This window comes from Anopheles ziemanni, chromosome 2, assembly GCF_943734765.1.
Source record: "Anopheles ziemanni chromosome 2, idAnoZiCoDA_A2_x.2, whole genome shotgun sequence".
NCBI lineage: Eukaryota > Metazoa > Arthropoda > Insecta > Diptera > Culicidae > Anopheles > Anopheles ziemanni.
Window position 1 is genome coordinate 24,353,000 of NC_080705.1, and position 12,892 is coordinate 24,365,891.

The window sequence follows — 12,892 nt, forward strand, 5'->3', positions numbered from 1 at the left end:
TGGGTTTGCTGGAGTGCTCTGGTAATCGATGCACTTGTATCCTTTTTCGTTTTCAATACACGCGAACGCGCGCGTGTGTGTGCTTATTTATGCCTTCATACAAACAACGTACGCCCCTTGTCCTTTGGTCCTATTTACAACTAAGAAAAGCTAACAACAATAACGATGTTCGACTTCGCGTGTTTCGATTCCTCTCCTGACTAACGATGTACTCAGTCCAATGGTATGTGTACGCTCTGCTCTGCTCCTTAAATTAAGTGTAGTTTCTACGATGTTAATTTTAAAATCGTTACGTTTCTTACCTTATTCCTCTTCGTTTTTCGCGCGCAAATTTGTGTGTGTGTGTGTGCTGCGTATACATATTCCTATCCTTATTTTAGCTTAGCCAAGTACGCCTATACAGTGGATACCATAACGGTGCTTACGTCGTGTACTTTTCCATTTATTGTGTTTTTTCCGCTGGGAATGGATTTTCGCTACTTGAAGCAAACCGGTCCGACCTGGAAACCGAAAGCTTGCTGCGGTAGTCCGTAGTCGACCGGGTAGAAATCGATGATGGGCAGATACTGCAGCTTCGGGGTGCGAATTTCGAACACCGTCTCGCTCTTGCTGCGACCCGTCTTGCATCCGTCCACCAGGACGGTCGGTTTGATCTTGGAGTGCTCGTAGCCGATGTCGATTTCGTTCTCGCCCAGAAACCGGAGTGCGTTGTCGAAGCTTTCGTCCTGCGTGCTGTACCAGGCAACGCTGTTCATGCAGGCGTACGTGAAGTTCTGATACGCTTCCTGCGATAGAAGCCGAAGGAAGGTCATCTGTACCGTGCCGATGGTTTCATAGGATATCTGCAAGGAAGCCAGTGGCATGAGGTTATTTGTTACTTTCATTTTGCGTTGATTTGCATTTTCTTCTGTCTACATTTTGTGGATAATTGGAGGAGATTGTAAAATATGCAGAAATGACATAACCGAGTAGTTTGATAAATTTAAGGGTGATTGCTATGGTAAAAAAAGCTGTAGATGAACCACAAGATAAGAGAAAAATATGTGGGTAACCATAGCAACTAAGATCGGTAAAAGGAGAAATCGTATACCATGGAACTAGCCAGAATCCGTGGGCATTTTTTTGACAATTAATTCTAACTATGTTTAGTTGTATAAACATTCATAAAAGTTGGCTAAATTTGCAATAAATAATATTATAAGAAGTGGATCTTTGAATCACTAAACTTTGCTAAAAAACAAATTCTGAAGAGAGCCAAAAAAACAAATCAGTCTTTATTTCAAGTGCAATCGTACTCACCCTAAAGCCGCCACGAAGGTTCGAATACCAGTCCGTCTTGTCGTTCTCCTTGCGCCACGGAATGGTCGGCATCTGCGAGCTGTGGATGTCCGGGTAGACGCACGTCTCGCCTTCGGCCGTCATGTTGCAGAACACGTACACCGCGTCGTCGCCCATGCCGAGATTCGGATCGATCCAGTACCAGCCTGGGAGGAGTAAGTGGTACAAGTCAGGAGGAGCAGTGACTCCTAGCGAGCCTTATCTCACTTACCGTCCTTGAACTGCGGGTGGCCGTGGTGTAGGTCGCGACAGGTGCGTGCCGGGTTTTCCCGCGTACCGACCGGCTTCCGGATGCGGTCCAGCTCCTGGCGCATCGAGTAGATTGAGCTGTACATGTCGAGGAACTTCGGCCCGAGATCCGAGGGCTTCGACTTGGGTTTCTTCTTTTTGGTCTTCTTGCGCGGCTCGACCCGCAGGATTTCCTCGTCGAAGTCATCGTCGAGAACGAGCTCGTCGTCGGGCATGGCATCGCCGGCGTCTCGCTTCTGCCGATCTTCGCCCTTGGTCAGAGTGAACTCGTTCATGCGGAAGAGAAGCTCCGGTGGGATCAGTGGAGCGTCGGCCGGGGGTCCTGGCGGTCCGGGAGGTCCCGGTGGTCCAGGTTCACCCCGCAGACCCGCGATACCTTCCGTGCCTTTCGGTCCTAGTGGTCCCTCGTTGCCTGGCGTTCCCTGTGGCCCATCGTTACCTTTTGGTCCAACTGGTCCAAGTGGACCCGTTTCACCCTTGGCACCCTCTGGACCGGCGATGCCTCGCATACCCTTGTCACCTTTCTCGCCTGCGTCACCCTTCAGCCCAACAAGTCCAAGTTCTCCCCGATGACCCTTCAGTCCGCGACGACCACGATCTCCTTTCGGTCCTTTCGGGCCTACTTCGCCCGCCTTTCCCGGTTGGCCCGATTCACCTGGCTTTCCAACCGGTCCGATTTCGCCCGAAGGTCCGGGCGATCCGCGAAGACCCGGTGATCCCTGCGATCCAGGCATGCCTTGAGGTCCCGTGAGTCCCTGGTTACCGGGTGGACCCGCAAGCCCTCGGTCGCCTTTCTCTCCCGGCAGCCCCGTGGTCCCTTGCGGTCCGGCTGGACCCTCCGGACCAATCTTGCCCGGTGGTCCATGTTCACCCGGTGCTCCCGGAGGACCCTGCTCGCCCGGTTGGCCCGCTTCGCCCTGCTTTCCATCTTCTCCGTCCTTACCGATGTCTCCTTTCGGTCCGACCAGTCCCGGTTCGCCGGGATTTCCCGGGAAACCTGGTGGTCCTGCGACTCCCTTCGGACCCTCCAGCCCCGGTTGGCCGCGTTTTCCCGGTGGTCCCGGTGGGCCCGACTTTCCTTCCTCGCCCTTCGGTCCCATTGCACCTTTCTCGCCTTCCTTGCCTTCGGGTCCGATCGGCCCGGGGGGTCCTTGCATGCCCGGTTCACCGGCAATACCCTGCGGTCCTGGAGATCCCGGTGCACCCGGACCTCCCTCGGCACCACGAGGTCCCCGTCGGCCTGGTTCGCCCGGGGGTCCAGCCGGTCCAACCGATCCTGGTGGTCCATCATCCCCTCGACCACCTTTCATTCCGGGCGGTCCTGGCATTCCCTGAGGTCCTGCTGGTCCTGGAGATCCCGGTAGTCCCGTTGGACCATCTTCACCCTTTGGTCCGGTACGTCCAATCTCTCCCGGCGGTCCCTTTTCACCGGCCGGGCCCGTAGCACCCGGTTCTCCGCGACTTCCCTGCGATCCCGGTGATCCTACGGGTCCCTGAAATCATTAAAAGAGACATAGTCGTTGTAAGGTACCTCCTTTCGTTGTGGTTCAGTCTGTTCCAAAAAACTGCCACATACCGCTTCACCCTGGGCACCCTTGAATCCTTTCTCTCCCGGCGGTCCACTGTCGCCCTTGTCACCGTCCTCCCCTGGCGGTCCGACGGGGCCCGCGGGGCCAGTGAGTCCACGTAGTCCCGGAAGTCCGTCACGTCCAACCGGTCCAATGAGTCCTTGTTCTCCGCGTTCACCCTTCGCACCGAATGGTCCGGGCGGGCCGGGTGGACCAGGGCGTCCTTCGGGACCCGGTGGTCCCTCCTTACCCGGTTCGCCCGGTTGTCCCTTGTCGCCGACCGGACCCGCTAGACCCGGCAGTCCTAGCTCACCCTTCAGCCCAGGTAATCCGGGCATGCCCATCATTCCTCGCTCACCCGGGAATCCAGGCAGACCCTGGCCTCCTTGAGGCCCGTTCTTTCCTGGTGGACCCGGCGGACCGGGTTGTCCTTCCTTGCCCGTATCGCCCGGAACTCCCGGTTCACCGGGTAATCCTGGCAGTCCAGGGATACCCGGTTCGCCGACCGGGCCTGGTTCACCGTTTGGCCCTTGAGGACCCACCACACCAGGAGCTCCAATCGGTCCAGGATTACCATTTTCGCCCTGTCAAAAAAGAAGAATGTTCAGAGTGAAAAGTGACTAGGTTGTCAACATGGTTTCTTTTAAGTGCCCTACCGGCGGTCCTCGCTCTCCTGATGCACCTGGAGGGCCATCTTTGCCGTTATTCCCCGGTGGTCCAGGCATTCCGATAAAACCACGTGGGCCTTCCGGTCCTTGCATGCCAATTTCTCCCTGTGCTCCTGGTGGTCCAGGTTGTCCGGTGTCACCTTTCGGGCCGGTAGTTCCATCAGCTCCACGTCGTCCACGAGGACCACGGAATCCCTGAAAGACGTATCACAACGGTGTGAGTTAATCAATTTGTTTAGACTACATTCTTGGCTTGACTTGCTTCCTCACCTTCGGTCCAACTTCGCCTCGTTCACCTTGAAGTCCGGTATTTCCCTGCAATAGAATTGAAGGTTCTAATAGGAGTTCTCAAAAGCTCGTCCTTCCTGTGTACTTACACGTTCGCCCTTCTCGCCTGGTCGTCCGCCCATTCCTCCAGAACCCTTGTCGCCTTTATCACCAGGTGGACCGGGATATCCAGGGAAGCCCTGAACACCCTGCTTACCCTTGTCGCCGGTAAGTCCCATCATTCCAGTTTCTCCGCGAGGTCCCTCAAAACCCTTCGGTCCTTCCGGGCCTTCCGATCCCGCCACACCCGTCGCTCCCTGGTGGCCTCGTTCACCCGGTGGTCCCATGTCACCCTTGTCGCCGTCGTGCCCTTGTTCACCCTTCTCGCCCTTATCTCCGGTGGTTCCGCGTTCACCGTCGTCGCCCTTCGGCCCGCGATTACCAGGGAAACCGATCGGACCTTGAACACCCTGTGGTCCAAGGTCGCCCTTGGGGCCGGCGATACCCTGGTTCCCGTCACGTCCTGGAGGTCCATCGGCACCGGGAAGTCCCGGAAGGCCGGGTTTCCCATGTGGACCTGGTATTCCCGGTGGTCCAAGGTTGCCTTGATGTCCCGGTGGCCCCACCGGTCCCGTCGACCCGGTTTGACCCGGTGCACCTGGTTGGCCCTGTGGTCCCGGGTTGCCCTTTGAGCCCGGTATGCCCTCCGATCCGGGCAGTCCGGGATTTCCCGATGGGCCAGGGAATCCTCGGGGTCCCGGAAAGCCTCGGGGTCCCAATTCGCCCGTCAGCCCCGGTAGTCCCGGTGGGCCGTCCTCACCTTGCGCTCCGTCGTGTCCCTGGCTACCCTTCTCACCGACAATACCCTGTCGACCACGTTCTCCTTTTTCACCAGGGAATCCGGGCAGTCCGATGGGACCCTGTTCACCTTTAACACCTTGCAGTCCGGTTGCACCGCGCTCACCGTCCCGTCCGGAGCGACCACGACGTCCTTCGTTACCTTTAGCTCCAACCGCTCCGCGAGGTCCTAAGGGTCCCTGCAAAGAAGATAACATAATTCACACCATGGTTCAAACTATGCAGACGATGGTCAAACCTTACCGGTTCACCGACTTCGCCCGGTTCACCCTTGGCTCCCTCCGATCCAGGTGGTCCGACCGCTCCCGGTACTCCGGTCAAGCCCATCGGACCATCAGCGCCCCGCATTGCCGTCATATGCTGGGAAAGCATCTGCCGTAGTGCCTCCGCTTGGCTGTCCGGACCTTTCTCATTGCCGGCCGACGTCAGCGGCATCATGAACACGTGCCCCGGAGGTCCCGGAGGTCCAGATTGACCGCCCAGCCCATCACGACCCGGGTCTCCCTTTGGTCCCGGTTCTCCCGGAGGTCCACGAGGGCCACGAACCGTCTTGACACCACCAATAATCATGACCGTGGACTGCGATGGAAATCCAACCGAACGATCCTAGAATCATCCAAACAGAGGGATTGAGAATGTTAGTCTCACAATATTTGACAAGGGGGAAATACTCCTCTCGTACCTCTTCCTCCTCGGCCTCAGGGCCATAGCCGTTCGCTGGGTCCGTTTGTGTTCGGTTCGTTGCGTCTCCTCCTGGGCGTGTTGTAGGGCCTCGACCTGGTGGTCTTTGTCCACCACCGGCCGAAGCATCATACTCCGGATCGGGTAGCGGCAGAACTCCGGGCCGGAGCTGATCGTAGCTTCCAGGAAGTACAACCGTACGATTCTGGTTACGTTCGGTATCCGTGGGCACTTCCGTTGCGCGTCCCCGGCTGATATCCCCACCGAACTCTAGATTGGTGTAGTAGTCCTCATCGTCTCCGATCACCTCTAACCCTTCGACATCCCCGTACAGCTCGGTAATGTCCCGTTCAGCTCCTCCGGTTGCCGTTAAAGAGGACGATGCTGACGTTTGTCTTCCTCCACCGCGCACGCTTCCCGAACTCCCTCCACCGCCGGTAATAGCCACCGACTCACGGAGCACCTGGTCGCGAATGTTTGCTCCAGCTGTCTGCGCTCCCACTCCGCCGCTGGTCGTTGTCCTGGTGCTAGTTTGAGTGTGCGTAACCGTCCCGGTGGTGCCGTTGGTCGTGGTTCGAGTGGTATGTACCGAAACGGTACGGAACGAGCCCGACGATCCTCCTGGACAGTCGGGGGCATACTTCGTGCAGATGTTGTACGCTTCATCCGGAGTGTTGGCTACTAAAAACAGTTGTAAATCCCCCTAGAAGGCGACAAGGTACGGGAAGTTACTTGTTATGGAACTTATTTAGGTACACTTCTTTGCAAGGAATAGCCTACTAAGCTTTTATAAATCTTTGACATATTTAGACTGTGGATAAAATACCATCAAAGCAGTCCTATTGAAGAACATCCGTGGATACCAGTATTTGTTCCTTGTTTTTAATTGTTTTCTTCACGAAACCTACCGTAAAGAATCCATTCTCCTCGTTCAGCTGCAAACCAGTCAGGATCAACCCGTCGGTGACCAACTGTGCCCCGGGTCGTCGATTCAGCGGCCGCGTGATCTGCGTTACACAGTCCACGATCAACGTTACCGAATTACCCTTGACGCTCAGTCCCAGCCGATGCCATCGCTCGTCGTCGATGCCGACACCGAAGCTGATCATGTTCTGGTACTGATCCTGCTCGTCGTCCTCCGGATTTCCGTCGTAGTAGTACAACGCCACGTCGCGGCCCACCATCAGCATCAGTATTTCGTCCGAGTCGGATGAGTAGATCGCAAACAGAGGGGCCCGTTCGAGGCCCGGGCTGGCTCGGAGTGCCACCAGCAGCGAGAAGTCGACCGGGAATCCCTCCGGGAAGCTGGTCGCGGTCGGAATGCTGAGTACGGTGTCCTGGTTGAGGTTGTAGGCCGGCTCCGGGTGCGTCTGGTAGGGGCTGAGCGTGCCGTTGCACATACCGACCGTCGGTGAAATGCCGGACGGCAACGTTGGCATGCCGAACTGCTCGATCATGTCCACGAGCCCTTCTGCAATGGGGATAAAGCAAAGGAAAAAGTATTAATTACAAAATGGTTTTCCATACTAAACAAAACTCGAAGGTGACCAGAAAGCATTAGAACTATAGGAAAGTGTTGAAAGCGTACGGATTTTTAGAATTTGAGAAAAATCTGTTCCATATATTTAAGTAAATACTTCAACTTTAATTAACGTAAGTACAATCTATCCTGAATAAGAGAAAACGAAAGCAATTCGTATCAAATCATCTCGTAATTGTTTTACTTTTTTCATTAGTTTAGCTTTCTGTAGGAACTGATTGATGATTTTTTCGACGCGACCAATTGTCTCACGGATAAAATTTGCTTAATTAGCCAAACCTGGAAAGTGGTAACTCCCCTCCATATGTTGAGAGCAGTTTTTAGCCGTGCACTCCGGAGAGTGGTTTCACGATTTCTATCTTTTGGAAGTTGTGCCAACCACTGTACGCAAGGAAAAGAGAGCTGGCTGGTCTTTTTCGTGAAGGGTCACTTTGATACCAACACTTCGTGATTTGCTTTGAAGTGTGTAACAAATATCTTAAGATAACTCCTTCATTCTCAAACCTGTGTTGGGGTAAGCGGTGGGACTCATCAGCATCATTTTCATTCGGGTGAGATTACTAAATGAACTTTCTTAAAGTGATTGTTTGGAAACAAAACCTCCTCGATTTTGGAATGTGTAAAATCGATTTGAAATACTTTTAAAATCTCAAATTTAAAATTAAAACACCCCACCCAGCGTTTTGTACGCTTTAAATTCAAATGCAGTTGCACCATGTCGTAGAGATCGCATCACAAAACATAGTTCTTGAAATTAAAATTCAACTAAACAAATTTGCCATCAACCCATCTCAAACACAAATCGTCTACACTACAAAACATAAACTATTTCTGTCTACCCAGCGCTAATCCAATTCTAAATTTAAATTCTAGAACCAGAGAACAAAAACAAAACATGTGTAAAGGATCTGCTGCTAACCAATGGAGAGATCATTATTAATTTAGGAAGTAATCCAGCTACTGTATTTTATACACCTTGCTTAGGAAATAAAATATTAAATTCAAACGGACTCGCCAACTACTCGTTATACGTTTTTCACAATATTTATCTTTTTAGTCACGCTGATGAACCAGTTTTGTAGGATTACAGGATAAATGACAGTACATTAACGAAAGTAATCAAACCTATTTCGACTCGTCTAAGTGGGAGCACACCAGCTGCGAACTCCGAATGTGAACAAATCGGTTTTCATTAAAGCTGGTGGACGGGATGACTTCATGTGTTCTTTTATTTTATTTTCATTTTACGATTACAACATGTAACAATGTTGCCAGCGTGCAAAGTGTCACTCTTTCATTGTCCCATCCCGCGGCAAAATGGCCAAACACCGTGCGATGGCAGTTGGAGTTGGTGGACGCTGACGATGCTGCTGATGATTTAAAACCCATAAATTTCCATAAGCCTTCGTTGACCGCCTGCCGGCGAATCGTGCCATCGAACGTCGATGCCAACTGCCGATTCCGCCCGGCCAATGTTGGCCGCGTGTTTACGCAGATTAACCGTATGCATTTTCCACGGCTGGTACGGCCGGGTGGCAGCTTCGGTCGGGGAAGGACTGGTGTTAATGCGTGACACACATGATTATCATTATTATTACTACGATTACAACGTGCCGCTCCAGATCGTTCAGCGCAATCATGGTTGAATAGAATCGCCTCTGGTTGTAATCACCCACGATTACTAGCTTAACCCGAAGCGGGTTGATTGTTCGATCAACATCCGGTGCATATCGTGGTGCGTTTCGTGATATTGTGTAATATTCAATCAGAATATATGTAAGTAAGAAAATATTTCACAAAATAAGTGTCACGTCCTTAAAATGTAGCTCTTGAGATGGTTACAAAAAATATATAAGAACTGTTCAATTCAAATGTTATTTTCAATACATTCGATCCTAAATATGATAAATTCAAATACCAGAAAAATCTACAAAAATGTAATTTGGCAATGTAAAAAACGTAAAACGCGTATTTTACGACTTTTATGCATAAGATGAACTTCAAACATTCAGTCGTTTTTTGATTGCATAACATGACTTGATACGACAATTGTATAGTTGGTATGAATCTAAATTGACAGACTCTCTTACGACGTTGGATTAATAATGGATAATTAAAATTATCATATGCAAATAAACTGTTCACTAAAGACAATTAAAGCTGGAGACATAGCAAAACTCAGAACTGAAAATAATATTTTTAATACCATTTGAGCACACCAACTGTAAATTTATTTTGCCTTGAAGGATTCAAGATAGATATGGTTTTATTTGAGTAAGTTCATATAAACTTAAACTTTGATGTCCAAGAAAATATAAACCTTCTTTCTTGAAATACCTTAATGAAATTATGCAACAGGTTCTTTACACTTCTCGCCCAATGTAGGAAAAATTCATACTTTTTAAAAGACAATTGGATTTAGCGATTTTTTTCACTTTTGTAAGTGATTTGTAGTTTTTAGTAAATTGGTTTAGGATCAGACATTTCTAAAATATTTTTTTCGTTACGAAAACATTAACCTTTTTTCAAAAATCTTTCGAGGATGATAGCTTATATGTTTCGGTAACACAAGTTTCAACAAGGAAATCCTTTTTCTAACCAGAAGATCAATTTAATTCCCCAACAATATAAGAACAGAGTAATTTTTCATCTTCTTTTGAGACGAAATAACTTTTCCTGGTAGGTTTGTTGTAATCACAGGACTTTGATGTATGTGTGGTTAACTTTAAAAGGCTCACGATACGCGAGCAATTCAAGCACTTACTCATCGAAGGTCTGCTGGCAGGATCGGCAGCGACACCCGCGCACACCAGCAAGCCGCCCAGGACGGCCACAATCACAATCGTTGCTTCACTTAACCTACTGCGTGCCCCATGGCGCACCACCATCGACGGACCCCACAGCCACTTCCTGCGCCCGCGGGGGGGACGCTGGTGGGGCAGACGGTCGCGTGTCGGTTGCATCGGATGCCTTCTAGCGGCTCGGGACGGCCAGACTCCACTCCTGGCGCATAAACGCTGCCGTGTGCGTATGCGCCCCTCACCCTGCACGGAAAACAGCTCTCTTCAGGCACACCCCCGTCTCCCCGCTAACGCTTGCTTTTTCGTTTCAGCTCCTACACACAATACACTGGCGTACAGATCAGACGGAAGAAGAAAATAAAAATGGCGAACGTTTCACTTCACCTCCCGGTCACTTCCGGTGTCGGATGATTTCACTGCGAAATAAAATGAACAAGGGAAATGAGGAAAGCGTGAGGAAACTAAGAAGGCACAAAATAGCGTGTAAAAGAATTTTAGCATAACTTGACAGGGAGAATACAAGGAAAGGGAAATTATGTAGGAACCGGATAAAATGGATTAAATTACGATGCACTCCCAAACGGTATCGGGAAGCAACTGGAAAGAGTAGAACATCACTTGAACTCCCATTGAACTAGATCCAATTCTAGAACGCGGCACATATTCCTCGGGTGGGTAGCAGAGATTCTTTCTTTTCGGTTGTTTCTTCCTGATGTGCATTATTTTTCTTTATCAAACACAGTTTCAGCCCAACTCAAGAGCATAAGTTGCCGACAGCGGGCATTAGATGCGAGTTTCGGGCTTATCACCACGTCGGTAGCATAAATAGCACTTATTTGGGGTACCAGCCTAAATTCGACCGCATGCCACGCGGAAACGGTTTGATAAAACTTCTAACAAACACTTGTGGACACGAACGTGAAAGCAACACTAGACATAAGCACTGATCAGTCTTCGGCTACATGTTCCACTGCATCTTAACTCTCGTCTTGATCGTTTTTGCGGTTTTAATTTGCACTGATACTTTACATCCTAACCAACTCACTGCACCGAGATTAGATTTTCTAAGAAACAACATCCCCCCTTCGGAGGACCAGGAGCTGCTCCTTTGGACTTACTTTTCACGGCTTGGGCCCTCCGATCGTCACGCCACGAACAACGATCGCCGACTGATCGGTGCCCGGGCCGTGCAGGGCCTTTTTTCTACTGCCTTCCAGGGCGTTTATGTCACGTCGTTGTGCGTGGTCGTTTCGGCATCTTCAGCTGCGGCTGGAGAAGTGATTAAAACTGCCACCGGGGTTGCTTCTAAGTCGAGATGGATAAACATGCCTCTTTCTATGGTGACCCGAATGGATGGGAGGAAAAACGTCAAGAAGCAAGATGGCAAGTAAAGACAACTCGCACTTTCACAAGTCATAGAAGATACGAGAGCTTATATAACTTATTTGATATAGGTCACATAACCACGCAGTTTTGCTACAAAAGCATTCTACATTTTCTTTTCTTACAACATTTTCTATTCCCAAACAAAATTGTAATGCAACCTAGCAAGAAACTAAAATAATATCTTTCATCGTTTAAGCCAATATTTTTAGTGCTAGCGTTTTCACAATCTTTTCTTCTTAACGAACCACAGTTAACTTATCAGCAGGCAATTAAAGTCCTTATATGCCTGTACTAAAGAAGAAAGCAAATAAATGAAGAATGTAACACAGTCGAACCTGACTAAAGACAAATTCAATGCAGAACGAGTTCGTTTAGCTCATTGGTTTAACCATATGTTTATTTATTTTTATGTTGATGTTTTTGAAAAAGACTAATTTATTTCATTGAGGTAAACGTATAATTTATATTCTTTTTTATTTTCCATCTCAACGTAGTTCTTAGCCGTTTTGAAGCCATTCAGATACAATGAAATTTCCGAATATACTAAATATCTGACAAAAATATACAGTTAACCTTTTAACAGTATTGAAAAGATTTCTGTAACATAAATCGACCTTTACCATGTTCGACTGTAATTATCTAAACGTCCAATGTTCTTCCGATGTTTGACACGGTGTTCGTATTACTTCACGCCTTGCAAGCAGATACTAATACACATGCCAAATGAGTATCGGAAGTGTTGCCGGAGGCGTGTTGGGAAATCTATTAACATACCCCACAACGATTGCCAAACAGCTTGGGCAATGGGGCTTCAGAAGTCGCTTCGGATGTTTCCGCGCGTTCTAAAGTAATCTGACCGATGGGTTTTAATTATCTTAACAGATGCTTTGGCCGTACGATGCACGCCAAATGTAAATTTTGTAGTTGAGTTTCTTATATGTCTCGTTTTTCATGGTTTCTAGTTTTCCACTTTCAAGCCCAAATCAAACCGTACCGACATTCATTTCATCGGGAGGTAAACGTTGTTTGAACTCGCCTCAATGAGTTCTTAGAGCAGGCTTTCTACCCTTTTCCACTTTGGTCCCCGCTGGCCAAACTCAGTTTCATCGCTGTTCCGTAATCCGAGACAGGCGATTCCACTATTTGCTTAACCGAAACATCACGCATGCAGGATTTAGCGCGACTTTAGGGCAATTTCGTTAAAATCAGCATACTCACATTCACCCTTGGAAACGCAAGACCCACTTAGCAAACCCTTGATTTTTTTTCTTACGTCAACAGGACCAGGGCCTACTAAACGAAGGGTGCCTTTTCCTGCCAGCCTCCTGGTATGTTTATACGGTCGGTTTCTGGCGTCACAAACGTCAACCGATTGATGGGGTCACAATGCCATTGCGAGTGGTTTCCTTCTTTCGTGGCCCACAATTTGGTCCGAGCAAATGTTGTTCGATTTCCCTCTTTGATTCACTGCCTCCTATGTTGTTCAACTTTTGTTCGGAGGAGTGATGGCTCTAATCTGGGAAAGCAATTTTTCTC

The 12,892-nt window shown here is 49.3% G+C and overlaps 1 protein-coding gene across 1 annotated transcript; it reads right to left on the minus strand.

The window, feature by feature from the left end:
* Window positions 1-476: 476 nt before the first annotated feature.
* On the minus strand, window positions 477-10,057 carry LOC131293252 (collagen alpha-1(XI) chain-like). Its single transcript, XM_058321331.1, has 11 exons — window positions 9,934-10,057; window positions 6,538-7,100; window positions 5,631-6,332; window positions 5,192-5,554; window positions 4,201-5,127; window positions 4,094-4,138; window positions 3,812-4,018; window positions 3,164-3,739; window positions 1,550-3,080; window positions 1,300-1,484; window positions 477-842 (listed from the first exon to the last, which is right to left on the minus strand). The coding sequence occupies exons 1-11, from the start codon at window positions 10,055-10,057 to the stop codon at window positions 477-479; spliced, it is 5,589 nt and encodes a 1,862-aa protein (XP_058177314.1).
* Window positions 10,058-12,892: the final 2,835 nt, after the last annotated feature.